Source organism: Salvelinus fontinalis, chromosome 16 (assembly GCF_029448725.1).
Source record: "Salvelinus fontinalis isolate EN_2023a chromosome 16, ASM2944872v1, whole genome shotgun sequence".
In the NCBI taxonomy this organism is placed as follows: Eukaryota; Metazoa; Chordata; class Actinopteri; order Salmoniformes; family Salmonidae; genus Salvelinus; species Salvelinus fontinalis.
Window position 1 is genome coordinate 47,210,586 of NC_074680.1, and position 18,806 is coordinate 47,229,391.

General features: G+C 54.1%; 1 protein-coding gene across 1 annotated transcript in view; it reads left to right on the forward strand.

Annotated features, from left to right (window-relative positions):
• The first annotated feature begins 1,483 nt into the window (after positions 1 to 1,483).
• Positions 1,484 to 18,806, forward strand: part of fbln5 (fibulin 5) — a 41,146-nt gene continuing 23,823 nt past the window's right edge. The window contains exons 1-4 of the mRNA XM_055865589.1: positions 1,484 to 1,769; positions 2,045 to 2,099; positions 2,509 to 2,557; positions 2,717 to 3,001. Coding sequence (XP_055721564.1) covers positions 1,726 to 1,769; positions 2,045 to 2,099; positions 2,509 to 2,557; positions 2,717 to 3,001 — 433 coding nt within the window. The 5' untranslated portion in view covers positions 1,484 to 1,725. The remainder of the gene's footprint in view (positions 1,770 to 2,044; positions 2,100 to 2,508; positions 2,558 to 2,716; positions 3,002 to 18,806) is intronic.

Below are 18,806 nucleotides of genomic sequence, written 5' to 3' on the forward strand. Positions count from 1 at the left end.
GCTCGCACAGGTTTTTCAGTTCTACCCACACATTTTCTATAGGATTGAGGTCAGGGCTTTGTGATGGCCACTCCAATACCTTGACTTACCTTGTTGTCCTTAAGCCATTTTGACACAACTTTGGAAGTATGCTTGGGGTCATTGTCCATTTGGAAGACCCATTTGCGACCAAGCTTTAACTTCCTGACTGATGTCTTGAGATGTTGCTTCAATATATCCACTAAATTTTCCATCCTCATGATGCCATCTATTTTGTGAAGTACACCAGTCCCTCCTGCAGCAAAGCACCCCCACAACATGATGCTGCCACCCCCGTTCTTCACGTATGGAATCAAACAGACGTTCACGTTGCTACAGAACCAGACAGAATAGAATCAAACAGACGGTCACGTTGCTACAGAACCAGACAGAATAGCATCAAACAGACGGTCACGTTGCTACAGAACCAGACAGAATAGAGTCTAACAGACGGTCACTTTGCTACAGAACCAGACAGAATAGAATTAAACAGACGGTCACGTTGCTACAGAACCAGACAGAATAGAGTCTAACAGACGGTCACTTTGCTACAGAACCAGACAGAATAGAATCAAACAGACGGTCACGTTGCTACAGAACCAGACAGAATAGAATCAAACGAACATTCACGTTGCTACAGAACCAGACAGAATAGAATCTAACAGAACATATAGAATATGGTAAAGATAATGTCTACCCCTGGTGCAGCTCCTAGTCTCATCGATTGAATGTTGTTTCAAAATGTTCATAATTCATTAACGTTATTTCAAAAACCCGACGTCTGTGATGTATATAAAGTATAATATTGGGATGCAAATTCAAAACGTAATACATTTCAACTCTGTATCTGACATGATACACGTTTCTTCTTATTTTAAGCCCATAACCGTGAGTGAGGTGTATACTTTTGGTTCAAAGTAGATTTGTTTATGACTACCAAGAAACACCGTGTGACACTGATTTAGCCCACTGCAGTAAAATGTTAAAAATTGGACATGATAAAAAAAAAAAAATAGCATCTCTAATTCGTATCTGTTCTATTTCCTGCAGTCTGGACCGCCAAAAAGCACATGGAATCTGATATTTCAAGCCATCACTTTAGGTGGTTTGAAATCAGAAACAAATGTGATTCCTGGCCATGTGACTTGTGTCTGAACAGTCAAATCTAATTTATTTGCCTTCAAGTGGTTTTTAAGACTGTTATTTAACATATCTTGTTGAATTTTGTATTTATTTTTTGCATGTAGGCTACTACACTGTCTCACGCATCCTGTTCTCCCGCATTTGGGTATTTTAAATAATCCCATTACTCTCCTCTCCCCTCTGTGCGCCTTGGTGAGGGGGCGGCCTCTCAATAATTGAATCCAGCTGTTGTCAGAAGTGCTCGGGGACCCGTTAATTTGCATTGCTAAACTGTCTGAACAGCTGGAAGAGGGAGGGAGCGGGGGGGGATAGAACATACCGTTTTGAAATACATTCCCCGTACTGTTGGTCCATATCGAGGCTTTGGGTCGACGGACAGCTGTTAATGAAATCCTAGTTTTTGCAGTAAAGGCGCAGAGTCAGCGGTGGTGTGACTTGCGAGAGTAGCCCACCATATGCGTCCTTGGATTTCCCCCTTCGCAACAGTAGCTAGGGGGATCAACAGGTTTCTTGTACCGAAGTATCCACTGGTCGTCTTGAGTCGATCAACGGGATCCATAGACTATGCTTTTTGACACGAGTGGCTTGAATGTCCTGATTTACTCAAGGTTAGTGAATGATGTTGGTTGTGACCAAGTTGACCAAGTTTTGTTTTCTAGCCAGAGCAATATATTTACTTTTACGTCACCAAAAATAATCATACTCCAGCACACGCAGTGGTTTGTATATCCTGGTCCTTTTAAAACAGCTTTTTATACTACGTATTTGTCCCATTGAATACAGGAGCCTAATATTGGGATTAGATGGGCAATACATTATGCATCCTTGTGGAATGAAGTCTATCCCTGACAACAACAACAACAAAACAAAACTATATTTTCAGAATGTTGACTGTTCTGGTGTTGGCTTTATGTTGCGTCCACTCCGGAAATGGGCAGGTAAGACACGCGTTTTTTCCTCTCATGGTATTTCTTGAGAAAGTGTTTTTGTTATTGTTTGCCTGTCTGGCTGTCTGTTTGCCTGTCTGTTTGCCTGTCTGTCTGGCTGTCTGTTTGCCTGTCTGGCTGGCTGTCTGTTTGCCTGTCTGTTTGTCTGCGTTTCATTCATTCCTGCATGGATCTGCAAAGAGAATACTAAAGTGATGGACAGAAGTAAACTACAGCTTCAATGAAGGATTCTAAACGATGAACAAGACATGAAACAAAGTTACTGCAATGTTCCAAGTGTTTTTTTAAAAGTTATTTGAATGAAATCAGCTTCTACTGTAGTGATTTGGTTTTTGCTTTCACTCACTGGTTGTTTGAATAAGGCTCTTGGCCATCTCCTCTTTCCTATTCTGTCACGTAGACCTGCACAGAGGGGTTCGCCTATGACCGCATAGCAAGAGTATGTGTTGGTGAGTTTAATCACTCCTTCCTATCCATTCATTCTGAATCTCTATAGGCTGTGTTTTTGAAGGCAGGTTGTTTACTATGTGTTTGAGACAATTTTCCATTCTGGAACATTTAAAGTTTATCCCTATTCTTAACCTTGACTAACTTTCCTTCCTCTCTAGACATTGATGAGTGTCTTACGGTACCAGACACCTGCAGAGGGGACATGCAGTGTGTGAACCAGAACGGAGGTTATCTCTGTGTCCCCCGGGGGCTGTACAGACAGCCTACCTACCCCCGGGGTGGAGGAGGGGAGCCCGCCTACCCGGACACCTCGCTGTGGTTCCCAGACCCCTACCCTCTACCCCCACCTCCAGGCCCCCCTGTGGCTCCCAGCTACCCCGTCGTAAACCGCTCCACTCCCTGCCTCCTGGGATACACCCTGGCAGAAGATGGCACCTGTAATGGTGAGCAGCTATTCAAAATAAATGTTTACGCAATGTTATGTACAGTTGAAATGGGGCCTGGATGATGGGCTAGAGGGGCTGGCTAGAGGGGCTGGCTAGAGGGGCTGGCTAGAGGGGCTGGCTAGAGGGCCTGGCTAGAGGGCCTGGATGGCGGGCTAGAGGGCCTGGATGGCGGGCTAGAGGACCTGGATGGCGGGCTAGAGGACCTGGATGATGGGCTAGAGGGGCTGGCTAGAGGGCCTGGCTAGAGGGCCGGGATGGCGGGCTAGAGGACCTGGATGATGGGCTAGAGGGGCTGGCTAGAGGGCCTGGCTAGAGGGCCGGGATGGCGGGCTAGAGGGCCTGGATGGCGGGCTAGAGGGCCTGGATGGCGGGCCTGGATGGCGGGCCGGGCTAGAGGGCCTGGATGGCGGGCCTGGATGGCGGGCTAGAGGGCCTGGATGGTGGGCTAGAGGGCCTGGATGGTGGGCTAGAGGGCCTGGATGGTGGGCTAGAGGGCCTGGATGGTGGGCTAGAGGGCCTGGATGGTGGGCTAGAGGGCCTGGCTAGAGGGCCGGGCTAGAGGGCCTGGATGGTGGGCTAGAGGACCTGGCTAGAGGGCCTGGATGGTGGGCTAGAGGACCTGGCTAGAGGGCCTGGATGATGGGCTAGAGGGCCTGGATGATGGGCTAGAGGGCCTGGATGGCGGGCTAGAGGACCTGGATGATGGGCTAGAGGGCCTGGCTAGAGGGCCTGGATGATGGGCTAGAGGGCCTGGATGATGGGCTAGAGGGCCTGGATGATGGGCTAGAGGACCTGGATGATGGGCTAGAGGACCTGGATGGCGGGCTAGAGGGCCTGGATGGCGGGCTAGAGGGCCGGCTAGAGGGCCTGGATGGCGGGCTAGAGGGCCTGGATGGCGGGCCGGGCTAGAGGGCCTGGATGGTGGGCTAGAGGGCCTGGCTAGAGGGCCGGGCTAGAGGGCCTGGATGGTGGGCTAGAGGGCCTGGCTAGAGGGCCGGGCTAGAGGGCCTGGATGGTGGGCTAGAGGGCCGGGCTAGAGGGCCTGGCTAGAGGGCCGGGCTAGAGGGCCTGGATGGTGGGCTAGAGGGCCTGGCTAGAGGGCCTGGATGGTGGGCTAGAGGACCTGGCTAGAGGGCCTGGATGGTGGGCTAGAGGGCCGCCTGGATGGCGGGCTAGAGGACCTGGCTAGAGGGCCTGGATGGTGGGCTAGAGGACCTGGCTAGAGGGCCTGGATGGTGGGCTAGAGGGCCTGGATGGTGGGCTAGAGGGCCTGGATGGTGGGCTAGAGGGCCTGGATGGTGGGCTAGAGGGCCTGGATGGTGGGCTAGAGGGCCTGGATGGTGGGCTAGAGGGCCTGGATGATGGGCTAGAGGGCCTGGATGATGGGCTAGAGGGCCTGGATGACTGTATATCTAGTGGATTATATTTATAGATGCCAAAGGAAATCAGGCTTCCCCAAAAAATGGACCTATATGTAATGGATGTGAAATGGCTAGCTAGTTAGCGGGTACACGCTAATAGCGTTTCAATCAGTTACGTCACTTGCTCTGAAACCTAGAAGTAGTGTTTCCCCTTGCTCTGCAAGGGCCGCTGCTTTTGTGGAGCGATGGGTAACGATGCTTCGTGGGCGACCGTTGTTGATGTGTGCAGAGGGTCCCTGGTTCGCGCCCGAGGTCGGGGCGAGGGGACGGTCTAAAGTTATACTGTTACACCACTAACATATATATATAAAATAATGTATCTTTCGTCTCTTTATCTGGTGGTCTTGGTGGGATAGTGGGCTGTATACCTGGTGGTGGGCTGTATACTTGGTGGTGGGATAGTGGGCTGGATACCTGGTGGTGGGATAGTGGGCTGGATACCTGGTGGTGGGATAGTGGGCTGGATACCTGGTGGTGGGATAGTGGGCTGTATACCTGGTGGTGGGATAGTGGGCTGTATACCTGGTGGTGGGATAGTGGGCTGTATACCTGGTGGTGGGATAGTGGGCTGGATACCTGGTGGTGGGATAGTGGGCTGTATATCTGGTGGTGGGATAGTGGGCTGTATACCTGGTGGTGGGATAGTGGGCTGTATATCTGGTGGTGGGATAGAGGGCTGGATATCTGGTGGTGGGATAGAGGGCTGGATACCTGGTGGTGGGATAGTGGGCGGTATACCTGGTGGTGGGATAGTGGGCTGTATACCTGGTGGTGGGATAGTGGGCTGTATACCTGGTGGTGGGATAGTGGGCGGTATACTTGGTGGTGGGATAGTGGGCTGTGTATCTGGTGGTGGGATAGTGGGCTGTATACCTGGGGGTGGGATAGTGGGCTGTATACTTGGTGGTGGGATAGTGGGCTGGATACCTGGTGGTGGGATAGTGGGCTGTATAACTGGTGGTGGGATAGTGGGCTGGATACCTGGTGGTGGGATAGTGGGCTGTATACCTGGTGGTGGGCAGTATACCTGGTGGTGGGATAGTGGGCTGGATACCTGGTGGTGGGATAGTGGGCTGTATACCTGGTGGTGGGCTGTATACCTGGTGGTGGGATAGTGGGCTGTATACCTGGTGGTGGGATAGTGGGCTGGATACCTGGTGGTGGGATAGTGGGCTGTATACCTGGTGGTGGGCTGTATACCTGGTGGTGGGATAGTGGGCTGGATACCTGGTGGTGGGATAGTGGGCTGTATACCTGGTGGTGGGATAGTGGGCTGTATACCTGGTGGTGGGATAGTGGGCTGGATACCTGGTGGTGGGATAGTGGGCGGTATATCTGGTGGTGGGATAGTGGGCTGTATACCTGGTGGTGGGATAGTGGGCTGGATACCTGGTGGTGGGATAGTGGGCTGTATACCTGGTGGTGGGATAGTGGGCTGGATACCTGGTGGTGGGTTAGTGGGCTGTATACCTGGTGGTGGGCTGTATACCTGGTGGTGGGATAGTGGGCTGTATACCTGGTGGTGGGATAGTGGGCTGTATACCTGGTGGTGGGTTAGTGGGCTGTATACCTGGTGGTGGGCTGTATACCTGGTGGTGGGCTGTATGCCTGGTGGTGGGATAGTGGGCTGTATACCTGGTGGTGGTCTTGGTGGGCTGTATACCTGGTGGTGGTCTTGGTGGGCTGTATACCTGGTGGTGGGCTGTATACCTGGTGGTGGGATAGTGGGCTGTATACCTGGTGGTGGGATAGTGGGCTGTATACCTGGTGGTGGGATAGTGGGATGGATACCTGGTGGTAGGATAGTGGGCTGTATACCTGGTGGTGGGATAGTGGGCTGTATACCTGGTGGTGGGATAGTGGGCTGGATACCTGGTGGTGGGATAGTGGGCTGTATACCTGGTGGTGGGATAGTGGGCTATATACCTGGTGGTGGGATAGTGGGCTGTATGCCTGGTGGTGGGATAGTGGGCTGTATACCTGGTGGTGGGATAGTGGGCTGTATACCTGGTGGTGGGATAGTGGGCTGTATACCTGGTGGTGGGATAGTGGGCTGTATACCTGGTGGTGGGATAGTGGGCTGTATACCTGGTGGTGGGATAGTGGGCTGTATACCTGGTGGTGGGATAGTGGGCTGGATACCTGGTGGTGGGATAGTGGGCTGTATACCTGTTGGTGGGATAGTGGGCTGTATACCTGGTGGTGGGATAGTGGGCTGTATACCTGGTGGTGGGATAGTGGGCTGTATACCTGGTGGTGGGATAGTGGGCTGTATACCTGGTGGTGGGATAGTGGGCTGTATACCTGGTGGTGGGATAGTGGGCTGTATACCTGGTGGTGGGATAGTGGGCTGTATACCTGGTGGTGGGATAGTGGGCTGTATACCTGGTGGTGGGATAGTGGGCTGTATACCTGGTGGTGGGATAGTGGGCTGTATATCTGGTGGTGGGATAGTGGGCTGTGTACCTGGTGGTGGGATAGTGGGCTGTATACCTGGTGGTGGGATAGTGGGCTGTATACCTGGTGGTGGGCTGTATATCTGGTGGTGGGATAGTGGGCTGTATACCTGGTGGTGGGATAGTGGGCTGTATACCTGGTGGTGGGATAGTGGGCTGTATACCTGGTGGTGGGATAGTGGGCTGTATACCTGGTGGTGGGATAGTGGGCTGTATTCCTGGTGGTGGGATAGTGGGCTGTATACCTGGTGGTGTGATAGTGGGCTGGATACCTGGTGGTGGGATAGTGGGCTGTGTATCTGGTGGTGGGATAGTGGGCTGGATACCTGGTGGTGGGATAGTGGGCTGGATACCTGGTGGTGGGATAGTGGGCTGGATACCTGGTGGTGGGATAGTGGGCTGTATACCTGGTGGTGGGATAGTGGGCGGTATACCTGGTGGTGGGATAGTGGGCGGTATACCTGGTGGTGGGATAGTGGGCTGTATACCTGGTGGTGGGATAGTGGGCTGTATACCTGGTGGTGGGATAGTGGGCTGTATACCTGGTGGTGGGATAGTGGGCTGTATACCTGGTGGTGGGATAGTGGGCTGTATACCTGGTGGTGGGATAGTGGGCTGTATACCTGGTGGTGGGATAGTGGGCTGTATACCTGGTGGTGGGATAGTGGGCTGTATACCTGGTGGTGGGCTGTATATCTGGTGGTGGGATAGTGGGCTGTATACCTGGTGGTGGGATAGTGGGCTGTATACCTGGTGGTGGGATAGTGGGCTGTATACCTGGTGGTGGGATAGTGGGCTGTATACCTGGTGGTGGGATAGTGGGCTGTATTCCTGGTGGTGGGATAGTGGGCTGTATACCTGGTGGTGTGATAGTGGGCTGGATACCTGGTGGTGGGATAGTGGGCTGTGTATCTGGTGGTGGGATAGTGGGCTGGATACCTGGTGGTGGGATAGTGGGCTGGATACCTGGTGGTGGGATAGTGGGCTGGATACCTGGTGGTGGGATAGTGGGCTGTATACCTGGTGGTGGGATAGTGGGCGGTATACCTGGTGGTGGGATAGTGGGCGGTATACCTGGTGGTGGGATAGTGGGCTGTATACCTGGTGGTGGGATAGTGGGCTGTATACCTGGTGGTGGGATAGTGGGCTGTATACCTGGTGGTGGGATAGTGGGCTGTATACCTGGTGGTGGGCTGTATACTTGGTGGTGGGATAGTGGGCTGTATACCTGGTGGTGGGATAGTGGGCTGTATATCTGGTGGTGGGATAGTGGGCTGTATACCTGGTGGTGGGATAGTGGGCTGTATACCTGGTGGTGGGAAAGTGGGCTGTGTACCTGGTGGTGGGATAGTGGGCTGTATACCTGGTGGTGGGATAGTGGGCTGTGTACCTGGTGGTGGGATAGTGGGCTGTATACCTGGTGGTGGGATAGTGGGCTGTATTTCCATTGGTGGGATAGTGGGCTGTATTTCCATTGGTGGGATAGTGGGCTGTATACTTGGTGGTGGGATAGTGGGCTGTATACCTGGTGGTGGGTTAGTGGGCTGTATACCTGGTGGTGGGCTGTATGCCTGGTGGTGGGATAGTGGGCTGTATACCTGGTGGTGGGTTAGTGGGCTGTATACCTGGTGGTGAGCTGTATACCTGGTGGTGGGATAGTGGGCTGTATGCCTGGTGGTGGGCTGTATACCTGGTGGTGGGATAGTGGGCTGTATACCTGGTGGTGGGTTAGTGGGCTGTATACCTGGTGGTGAGCTGTATGCCTGGTGGTGGGATAGTGGGCTGTATACCTGGTGGTGGGCTGTATATCTGGTGGTGGGATAGTGGGCTGTATACCTGGTGGTGGGATAGTGGGCTGTATGCCTGGTGGTGGGCTGTATACCTGGTGGTGGGATAGTGGGCTGTATGCCTGGTGGTGGGCTGTATGCCTGGTGGTGGGATAGTGGGCTGTATACCTGGTGGTGGGATAGTGGGCTGTATACCTGGTGGTGGGTTAGTGGGCTGTATACCTGGTGGTGAGCTGTATACCTGGTGGTGGGATAGTGGGCTGTATGCCTGGTGGTGGGCTGTATGCCTGGTGGTGGGATAGTGGGCTGTATACCTGGTGGTGGGATAGTGGGCTGTATACCTGGTGGTGGGATAGTGGGCTGTATACCTGGTGGTGGGATAGTGGGCTGTATACCTGGTGGTGGGTTAGTGGGCTGTATACCTGGTGGTGACCTGTATACCTGGTGGTGGGATAGTGGGCTGTATACCTGGTGGTGGGATAGTGGGCTGTATACCTGGTGGTGGGATAGTGGACTGAATACCTGGTGGTGGGCTGTATTCCTGGTGGTGGGATAGTGGGCTGTATACCTGGTGGTGGGCTGTATTCCTGGTGGTGGGATAGTGGGCTGGATACCTGGTGGTGGGATAGTGGGCTGTATTCCTGGTGGTGGGATAGTGGGCTGTATACCTGGTGGTGGGATAGTGGGCTGTATACCTGGTGGTGGGATAGTGGGCTGTATACCTGGTGGTGGGATAGTGGGCTGTATACCTGGTGGTGGGATAGTGGGCTGTATACCTGGTGGTGGGATAGTGGGCTGGATACCTGGTGGTGGGATAGTGGGCTGTATACCTGGTGGTGGGATAGTGGGCTGGATACCTGGTGGTGGGATAGTGGGCTGTATACCTGGTGGTGGGATAGTGGGCTGTATGCCTGGTGGTGGGATAGTGGGCTGTATACCTGGTGGTGAGCTGTATACCTGGTGGTGGGATAGTGGGCTGTATACCTGGTGGTGGGATAGTGGGCTGTATACCTGGTGGTGGGATAGTGGGCTGTATACCTGGTGGTGGGATAGTGGGCTGTATACCTGGTGGTGGGATAGTGGGCTGTATACCTGGTGGTGGGATAGTGGGCTGTGTACCTGGTGGTGGGATAGTGGGCTGTGTACCTGGTGGTGGGATAGTGGGCTGTATACCTGGTGGTGGGATAGTGGGCTGTATACCTGGTGGTGGGTTAGTGGGCTGTATACCTGGTGGTGAGCTGTATACCTGGTGGTGGGATAGTGGGCTGTATGCCTGGTGGTGAGCTGTATACCTGGTGGTGGGATAGTGGGCTGTATACCTGGTGGTGGGATAGTGGGCTGTATACCTGGTGGTGGGATAGTGGGCTGTATACCTGGTGGTGGGATAGTGGGCTGGATACCTGGTGGTGAGCTGTATACCTGGTGGTGGGATAGTGGGCTGTATACCTGGTGGTGGGATAGTGGGCTGTATACCTGGTGGTGGGATAGTGGGCTGTATACCTGGTGGTGAGCTGTATACCTGGTGGTGGGATAGTGGGCTGTATACCTGGTGGTGGGATAGTGGGCTGTATACCTGGTGGTGGGATAGTGGGCTGTATACCTGGTGGTGGGATAGTGGGCTGTATACCTGGTGGTGGGATAGTGGGCTGTATACCTGGTGGTGGGATAGTGGGCTGTATACCTGGTGGTGGGATAGTGGGCTGTATGCCTGGTGGTGGGATAGTGGGCTGTATACCTGGTGGTGGGATAGTGGGCTGTATACCTGGTGGTGGGATAGTGGGCTGTATACCTGGTGGTGGGATAGTGGGCTGTATACCTGGTGGTGGGATAGTGGGCTGTATACCTGGTGGTGGGATAGTGGGCTGTATACCTGGTGGTGGGTTAGTGGGCTGTATACCTGGTGGTGAGCTGTATACCTGGTGGTGGGATAGTGGGCTGTATGCCTGGTGGTGGGATAGTGGGCTGTATACCTGGTGGTGGGATAGTGGGCTGTATACCTGGTGGTGGGATAGTGGGCTGTATACCTGGTGGTGGGATAGTGGGCTGTATACCTGGTGGTGGGATAGTGGGCTGTATACCTGGTGGTGGGATAGTGGGCTGTATACCTGGTGGTGGGATAGTGGGCTGTATACCTGGTGGTGGGATAGTGGGCTGTGTACCTGGTGGTGGGATAGTGGGCTGTATACCTGGTGGTGGGCTGTATACCTGGTGGTGGGATAGTGGGCTGTATACCTGGTGGTGGGATAGTGGGCTGTATACCTGGTGGTGGGATAGTGGGCTGTATACTTGGTGGTGGGATAGTGGGCTGTATACCTGGTGGTGGGATAGTGGGCTGTATACCTGGTGGTGGGCTGTATACCTGGTGGTGGGATAGTGGGCGGTATACCTGGTGGTGGGATAGTGGGCTGTATACCTGGTGGTGGGATAGTGGGCTGTATACCTGGTGGTGGGATAGTGGGCTGTATACCTGGTGGTGGGATAGTGGGCTGTATACCTGGTGGTGGGATAGTGGGCTGGATACCTGGTGGTGGGATAGTGGGCTGTATACCTGGTGGTGGGATAGTGGGCTGTATACCTGGTGGTGGGCTGTATACCTGGTGGTGGGATAGTGGGCTGTATACCTGGTGGTGGGATAGTGGGCGGTATACCTGGTGGTGGGATAGTGGGCTGGATACCTGGTGGTGGGATAGTGGGCTGGGTACCTGGTGGTGGGATAGTGGGCTGTATACTTGGTGGTGGGATAGTGGGCTGGATACCTGGTGGTGGGATAGTGGGCTGGATACCTGGTGGTGGGATAGTGGGCTGTATACCTGGTGGTGGGATAGTGGGCTGTATACCTGGTGGTGGGATAGTGGGCTGTATACCTTGTGGTGGGATAGTGGGCTGGATACCTGGTGGTGGGATAGTGGGCTGTATACCTGGTGGTGGGATAGTGGGCTGTATACCTGGTGGTGGGATAGTGGGCTGTATACCTGGTGGTGGGATAGTGGGCTGTATACCTTGTGGTGGGATAGTGGGCTGGGTTTATTGATACACCATCCAAATTGTAATTAATAACTTCACCATCAAAGGGATATTCTATGTCTGCTTTTATTGTTTTGTTTTTACCAATAGGTGCCTTTGTGAGACTTTGGAAAACCTCCCTGGTCTTTGTGGTTGAATCTGTGTTTGAAATTCACTTCTCGACTGAGGGATCTTACAATTATCTGTATGTGTGGTGTACAAAAATGAACTCCTCTGTCGTAAAGCCTACATAACCTGTCGTAAGGCCTACATAAGACATGTTATAAGCAGTAATGACAGCAGACTTTAAATTGCTATGGCACAAGGGTTACATCCCGAATGACACCATATTCCCTTTAAAGCAGTGCACTACCCCATAGGGCTCTGGTCTAAAGTAGTGCACTACCCCATAGGGCTCTGGTTAAAAGTAGTGCACTACCCATAGGGCTCTGGTCAAAAGTAGTGCACTACCCATAGGGCTCTGGTCTAAAGTAGTTCACTACCCATAGGGCTCTGGTCAATAGTAGCGCACTACCCCATAGGGCTCTGGTCTAAAGTAGTTCACTACCCCATAGGGCTCTGGTCTAAAGTAGTGCACTACCCATAGGGCTCTGGTCTAAAGTAGTGCACTACCCCATAGGGCTCTGGTCAAAAGTAGTGCGCTATAAAGGGAATAGGGTCCTGTCTGGGACACGCACACAAGGCATAGGTAAGCTGGTTGACCAGCGATATGCCAATCGACAGGCCTTCATCATGCATTTCTGTGGCGCACTACTACTAGTGCTCCCTCATTCCGTCTCTCTCTGTCCTCTCCCTTCGTTCCGTCTCTCTCTGTCCTCTCCCTTCGTTCCGTCTCTCTCTGTCCTCTCCCTCGTTCCGTCTCTCTCTGTCCTCTCCCTTCGTTCCGTCTCTCTCTGTCCTCTCCCTTCGTTCCGTCTCTCTCTGTCCTCTCCCTTCGTTCCGTCTCTCTCTGTCCTCTCCCTTCGTTCCGTCTCTCTCTGTCCTCTCCCTTCGTTCCGTCTCTCTCTGTCCTCTCCCTTCGTTCCGTCTCTCTCTGTCCTCTCCCTTCGTTCCGTCTCTCTCTGTCCTCTCCCTTCGTTCCGTCTCTCTCTGTCCTCTCCCTTCGTTCCGTCTCTCTCTGTCCTCTCCCTCGTTCCTTCTCTCTCTGTCCTCTCCCTCGTTCCTTCTCTCTCTGTCCTCTCCCTTCGTTCCGTCTCTCTCTGTCCTCTCCCTTCGTTCCGTCTCTCTCTGTCCTCTCCCTTCGTTCCGTCTCTCTCTGTCCTCTCCCTTCGTTCCGTCTCTCTCTGTCCTCTCCCCTCGTTCCGTCTCTCTCTGTCCTCTCCCTTCGTTCCGTCTCTCTCTGTCCTCTCCCTTCGTTCCGTCTCTCTCTGTCCTCTCCCTCGTTCCGTCTCTCTCTGTCCTCTCCCTCGTTCCGTCTCTCTCTGTCCTCTCCCTTCGTTCCGTCTCTCTCTGTCCTCTCCCTTCGTTCCGTCTCTCTCTGTCCTCTCCCTTCGTTCCGTCTCTCTCTGTCCTCTCCCTCGTTCCGTCTCTCTCTGTCCTCTCCCTCGTTCCGTCTCTCTCTGTCCTCTCCCTCGTTCCGTCTCTCTCTGTCCTCTCCCTCGTTCCGTCTCTCTCTGTCCTCTCCCTCGTTCCGTCTCTCTCTGTCCTCTCCCTCGTTCCGTCTCTCTCTGTCCTCTCCCTCGTTCCGTCTCTCTCTGTCCTCTCCCTCGTTCCGTCTCTCTCTGTCCTCTCCCTCGTTCCGTCTCTCTCTGTCCTCTCCCTCGTTCCGTCTCTCTCTGTCCTCTCCCTCGTTCCGTCTCTCTCTGTCCTCTCCCTCGTTCCGTCTCTCTCTGTCCTCTCCCTCGTTCCGTCTCTCTCTGTCCTCTCCCTCGTTCCGTCTCTCTCTGTCCTCTCCCTCGTTCCGTCTCTCTCTGTCCTCTCCCTCGTTCCGTCTCTCTCTGTCCTCTCCCTCGTTCCGTCTCTCTCTGTCCTCTCCCATTTCCGTCTCTCTCTGTCCGCTCCCTCGTTCCGTCTCTCTCTGTCCTCTCCCTTCGTTCCGTCTCTCTCTGTCCTCTCCCTTCGTTCCGTCTCTCTCTGTCCTCTCCCTTCGTTCCGTCTCTCTCTGTCCTCTCCCTTCGTTCCGTCTCTCTCTGTCCTCTCCCTTCGTTCCGTCTCTCTCTGTCCTCTCCCTTCGTTCCGTCTCTCTCTGTCCTCTCCCTTCGTTCCGTCTCTCTCTGTCCTCTCCCTTCGTTCCGTCTCTCTCTGTCCTCTCCCTCGTTCCGTCTCTCTCTGTCCGCTCCCTCGTTCCGTCTCTCTCTGTCCTCTCCCTCGTTCCGTCACTCTCTGTCCGCTCCCTCGTTCCGTCTCTCTCTGTCCGCTCCCTCGTTCCGTCTCTCTCTGTCCGCTCCCTTCGTTCCGTCTCTCTCTGTCCTCTCCCTTCGTTCCGTCTCTCTCTGTCCTCTCCCTTCGTTCCGTCTCTCTCTGTCCTCTCCCTCGTTCCGTCTCTCTCTGTCCTCTCCCTTCGTTCCGTCTCTCTCTGTCCTCTCCCTTCGTTCCGTCTCTCTCTGTCCTCTCCCTTTGTTCCGTCTCTGTCCTCTCCCTCGTTCCTTCTCTCTCTGTCCTCTCCCTTCGTTCCTTCTCTCTCTGTCCTCTCCCTTCGTTCCGTCTCTCTCTGTCCTCTCCCTTCGTTCCGTCTCTCTCTGTCCTCTCCCTTCGTTCCGTCTCTCTCTGTCCTCTCCCTTCGTTCCGTCTCTCTCTGTCCTCTCCCTTCGTTCCGTCTCTCTCTGTCCTCTCCCTTCGTTCCGTCTCTCTCTGTCCTCTCCCCTCGTTCCGTCTCTCTCTGTCCTCTCCCTTCGTTCCGTCTCTCTCTGTCCTCTCCCTTCGTTCCGTCTCTCTCTGTCCTCTCCCTCGTTCCGTCTCTCTCTGTCCTCTCCCTCGTTCCGTCTCTCTCTGTCCTCTCCCTTCGTTCCGTCTCTCTCTGTCCTCTCCCTTCGTTCCGTCTCTCTCTGTCCTCTCCCTCGTTCCGTCTCTCTCTGTCCTCTCCCTCGTTCCGTCTCTCTCTGTCCTCTCCCTCGTTCCGTCTCTCTCTGTCCTCTCCCTCGTTCCGTCTCTCTCTGTCCTCTCCCTCGTTCCGTCTCTCTCTGTCCTCTCCCTCGTTCCGTCTCTCTCTGTCCTCTCCCTTCGTTCCGTCTCTCTCTGTCCTCTCCCTTCGTTCCGTCTCTCTCTGTCCTCTCCCTTCGTTCCGTCTCTCTCTGTCCTCTCCCTTCGTTCCGTCTCTCTCTGTCCGCTCCCTTCGTTCCGTCTCTCTCTGTCCTCTCCCTTCGTTCCGTCTCTCTCTGTCCTCTCCCTCGTTCCGTCTCTCTCTGTCCTCTCCCTCGTTCCGTCACTCTCTGTCCGCTCCCTCGTTCCGTCTCTCTCTGTCCTCTCCCCTCGTTCCGTCTCTCTCTGTCCTCTCCCCTCGTTCCGTCTCTCTCTGTCCTCTCCCTTCGTTCCGTCTCTCTCTGTCCTCTCCCTTCGTTCCGTCTCTCTCTGTCCTCTCCCTTCGTTCCGTCTCTCTCTGTCCTCTCCCTTCGTTCCGTCTCTCTCTGTCCTCTCCCTTCGTTCCGTCTCTCTCTGTCCTTTCCCTTCGTTCCGTCTCTCTCTGTCCTCTCCCTCGTTCCGTCTCTCTCTGTCCGCTCCCTCGTTCCGTCTCTCTCTGTCCTCTCCCTCGTTCCGTCTCTCTCTGTCCTCTCCCTCGTTCCGTCTCTCTCTGTCCTCTCCCTCGTTCCGTCTCTCTCTGTCCGCTCCCTCGTTCCGTCTCTCTCTGTCCTCTCCCTTCGTTCCGTCTCTCTCTGTCCTCTCCCTTCGTTCCGTCTCTCTCTGTCCTCTCCCTTCGTTCCGTCTCTCTCTGTCCTCTCCCTTCGTTCCGTCTCTCTCTGTCCTCTCCCTTCGTTCCGTCTCTCTCTGTCCTCTCCCTTCGTTCCGTCTCTCTCTGTCCTCTCCCTTCGTTCCGTCTCTCTCTGTCCTCTCCCTTCGTTCCGTCTCTCTCTGTCCTCTCCCTTCGTTCCGTCTCTCTCTGTCCTCTCCCTTCGTTCCGTCTCTCTCTGTCCTCTCCCTTCGTTCCGTCTCTCTCTGTCCTCTCCCTTCGTTCCGTCTCTCTCTGTCCTCTCCCTTCGTTCCGTCTCTCTCTGTCCTCTCCCTTCGTTCCGTCTCTCTCTGTCCGCTCCCTCGTTCCGTCTCTCTCTGTCCTCTCCCTCGTTCCGTCTCTCTCTGTCCTCTCCCTCGTTCCGTCTCTCTCTGTCCGCTCCCTCGTTCCGTCTCTCTCTGTCCTCTCCCTTCGTTCCGTCTCTCTCTGTCCTCTCCCTTCGTTCCGTCTCTCTCTGTCCTCTCCCTTCGTTCTGTCTCTCTCTGTCCTCCTCCTCCTCCTATCTCCTTGTGGGTTTGGGTTCGGGCCGCCCATGAACCGGTCTAAATAAGGAGCTGAATTGAAGCGCTCCCATAGTGTGTTACACACACACACACGTTCCACTGTTCAGCCTCTCTCTGCGTTACAACACAACTCACTACCATACTGAGAGACCGACGGGGTTCAAACATGATTCAAAATCGTTCAACTACTTTGAGCATTCCATTGCAACCGGCACGCTCAGTCAAGCACAGATACAGTCCTAGTAAATGATTGTAAATAGTATTTGTGTTTCTTGACTTGGTCTAAAACCCCCTCCTCCTCCCAAGACCCAAGGATGCATCCCAATTAGCAATATATTTCCTACATAGTGCACTACTTTTGACCACATTCCTATGGGTCCTGGTCAAAAGCAGTGCACTATGTAGGTAATAGAGTGCTATTTGGGATACACACAGACCAACACTAACCTGCCGGCCTGCAGACTTTATCAGCTGCCTGTTTTAAAGAAGAATGCTTATCTTAGCTGGAGTCCCCCTGACTTCGCTCTCTCTCTGCCTTTCTCGCTCGCTGTCTCTCTCTGTCTTTCTTGCTCTCTCTCTGCCTTTCTCGCTCTCTGCCTTTCTCGCTCTCTCTCTCTGCCTTTCTCGCTCTCTCTCTCTGCCTTTCTCGCTCTCTCTCTCTCTGCCTTTCTCGCTCTCTGCCTTTCTCGCTGTCTCTCTCTGCCTTTCTCGCTCTCTGCCTTTCTCGCTCTCTCTCTCTGCCTTTCTCGCTCTCTCTCTCTGCCTTTCTCGCTCTCTCTCTCTGCCTTTCTCGCTCTCTGCCTTTCTCTCTCTCTGCCTTTCTCGCTCTCTCTCTCTGCCTTTCTCGCTCTCTGCCTTTCTCGCTCTCGCTCTCTGCCTTTCTCGCTCTCGCTCTCTGCCTTTCTCGCTCTCTCTCTCTGCCTTTCTCGCTCTCTCTCTCTCTGCCTTTCTCTCTCTCTCTCTCTCTGCCTTTCTCGCTCTCTCTCTCTCTGCCTTTCTCGCTCTCTCTCTCTCTGCCTTTCTCGCTCTCTCTCTCTCTGCCTTTCTCGCTCTCTCTCTCTCTGCCTTTCTCGCTCTCTCTCTCTCTGCCTTTCTCGCTCTCTCTCTCTCTGCCTTTCTCGCTCTCTCTCTCTCTGCCTTTCTCGCTCTCTCTCTCTCTGCCTTTCTCGCTCTCTCTCTCTCTGCCTTTCTCGCTCTCTCTCTCTCTCTGCCTTTCTCGCTCTCTCTCTCTCTCTGCCTTTCTCGCTCTCTCTCTCTCTCTGCCTTTCTCGCTCTCTCTCTCTCTCTGCCTTTCTCGCTCTCTCTCTCTCTCTGCCTTTCTCGCTCTCTCTCTCTCTCTGCCTTTCTCGCTCTCTCTCTCTCTCTGCCTTTCTCGCTCTCTCTCTCTCTGCCTTTCTCGCTCTCTCTCTCTCTCTGCCTTTCTCGCTCTCTCTCTCTCTGCCTTTCTCGCTCTCTCGCTCTCTGCCTTTCTCGCTCTCTCGCTCTCTGCCTTTCTCGCTCTCTCGCTCTCTGCCTTTCTCGCTCTCTCGCTCTCTGCCTTTCTCGCTCTCTCGCTCTCTGCCTTTCTCGCTCTCTCGCTCTCTGCCTTTCTCGCTCTCTCGCTCTCTGCCTTTCTCGCTCTCTCGCTCTCTGCCTTTCTCGCTCTCTCGCTCTCTGCCTTTCTCGCTCTCTGCCTTTCTCGCTCTCTCTCTCTCTGCCTTTCTCGCTCTCTCTCTCTCTCTGCCTTTCTCGCTCTCTCTCTCTCTCTGCCTTTCTCGCTCTCTCGCTCTCTGCCTTTCTCGCTCTCTCGCTCTCTGCCTTTCTCGCTCTCTCGCTCTCTGCCTTTCTCGCTCTCTCGCTCTCTCTCTCTCTCTGCCTTTCTCTGCCTTTCTCTCTCTCTGCCTTTCTCTCTCTCTCTGCCTTTCTCTCTCTCTCTCTCTGCCTTTCTCTCTCTCTCTGCCTTTCTCGCTCTCTCGCTCTCTCTCTCTCTGCCTTTCTCGCTCTCTCGCTCTCTCTCTCTCTGCCTCTCTCGCTCTCTCTCTCTGCCTTTCTCGCTCTCTCGCTCTCTCTCTCTCTCTGCCTTTCTCGCTCTCTCTCTCTCTCTGCCTTTCTCGCTCTCTCTCTCTCTCTGCCTTTCTCGCTCTCTCTCTCTCTGCCTTTCTTGCGCTCTCTCTCTCTCTCTCTGCCTTTCTTGCGCTCTCTCTCTCTCTCTCTGCCTTTCTTGCGCTCTCTCTCTCTCTCTGCCTTTCTTGCGCTCTCTCTCTCTCTCTGCCTTTCTTGCGCTCTCTCTCTCTCTGCCTTTCTTGCGCTCTCTCTCTCTCTCTGCCTTTCTTGCTCTCTCTCTCTCTGCCTTTCTTGCGCTCTCTCTCTCTCTGCCTTTCTTGCGCTCTCTCTCTCTCTCTGCCTTTCTTGCGCTCTCTCTCTCTGCCTTTCTTGCGCTCTCTCTCTCTCTCTGCCTTTCTTGCGCTCTCTCTCTGCCTTTCTTGCGCTCTCTCTCTGCCTTTCTCTCTCTCTGCCTTTCTCGCTCTCTCTCTCTCTCTCTCTCTGCCTTTCTCGCTCTCTCTCTCTCTCTCTCTGCCTTTCTCGCGCTCTCTCTCTCTCTCTCTCTGCCTTTCTCGCTCTCTCTCTCTCTCTCTCTCTGCCTTTCTCTCTCTCTCTCTCTCTCTCTCTGCCTTTCTCGCTCTCTCTCTCTCTCTCTCTCTCTCTCTCTCTCTCTCTGCCTTTCTCGCTCTCTCTCTCTCTCTCTCTG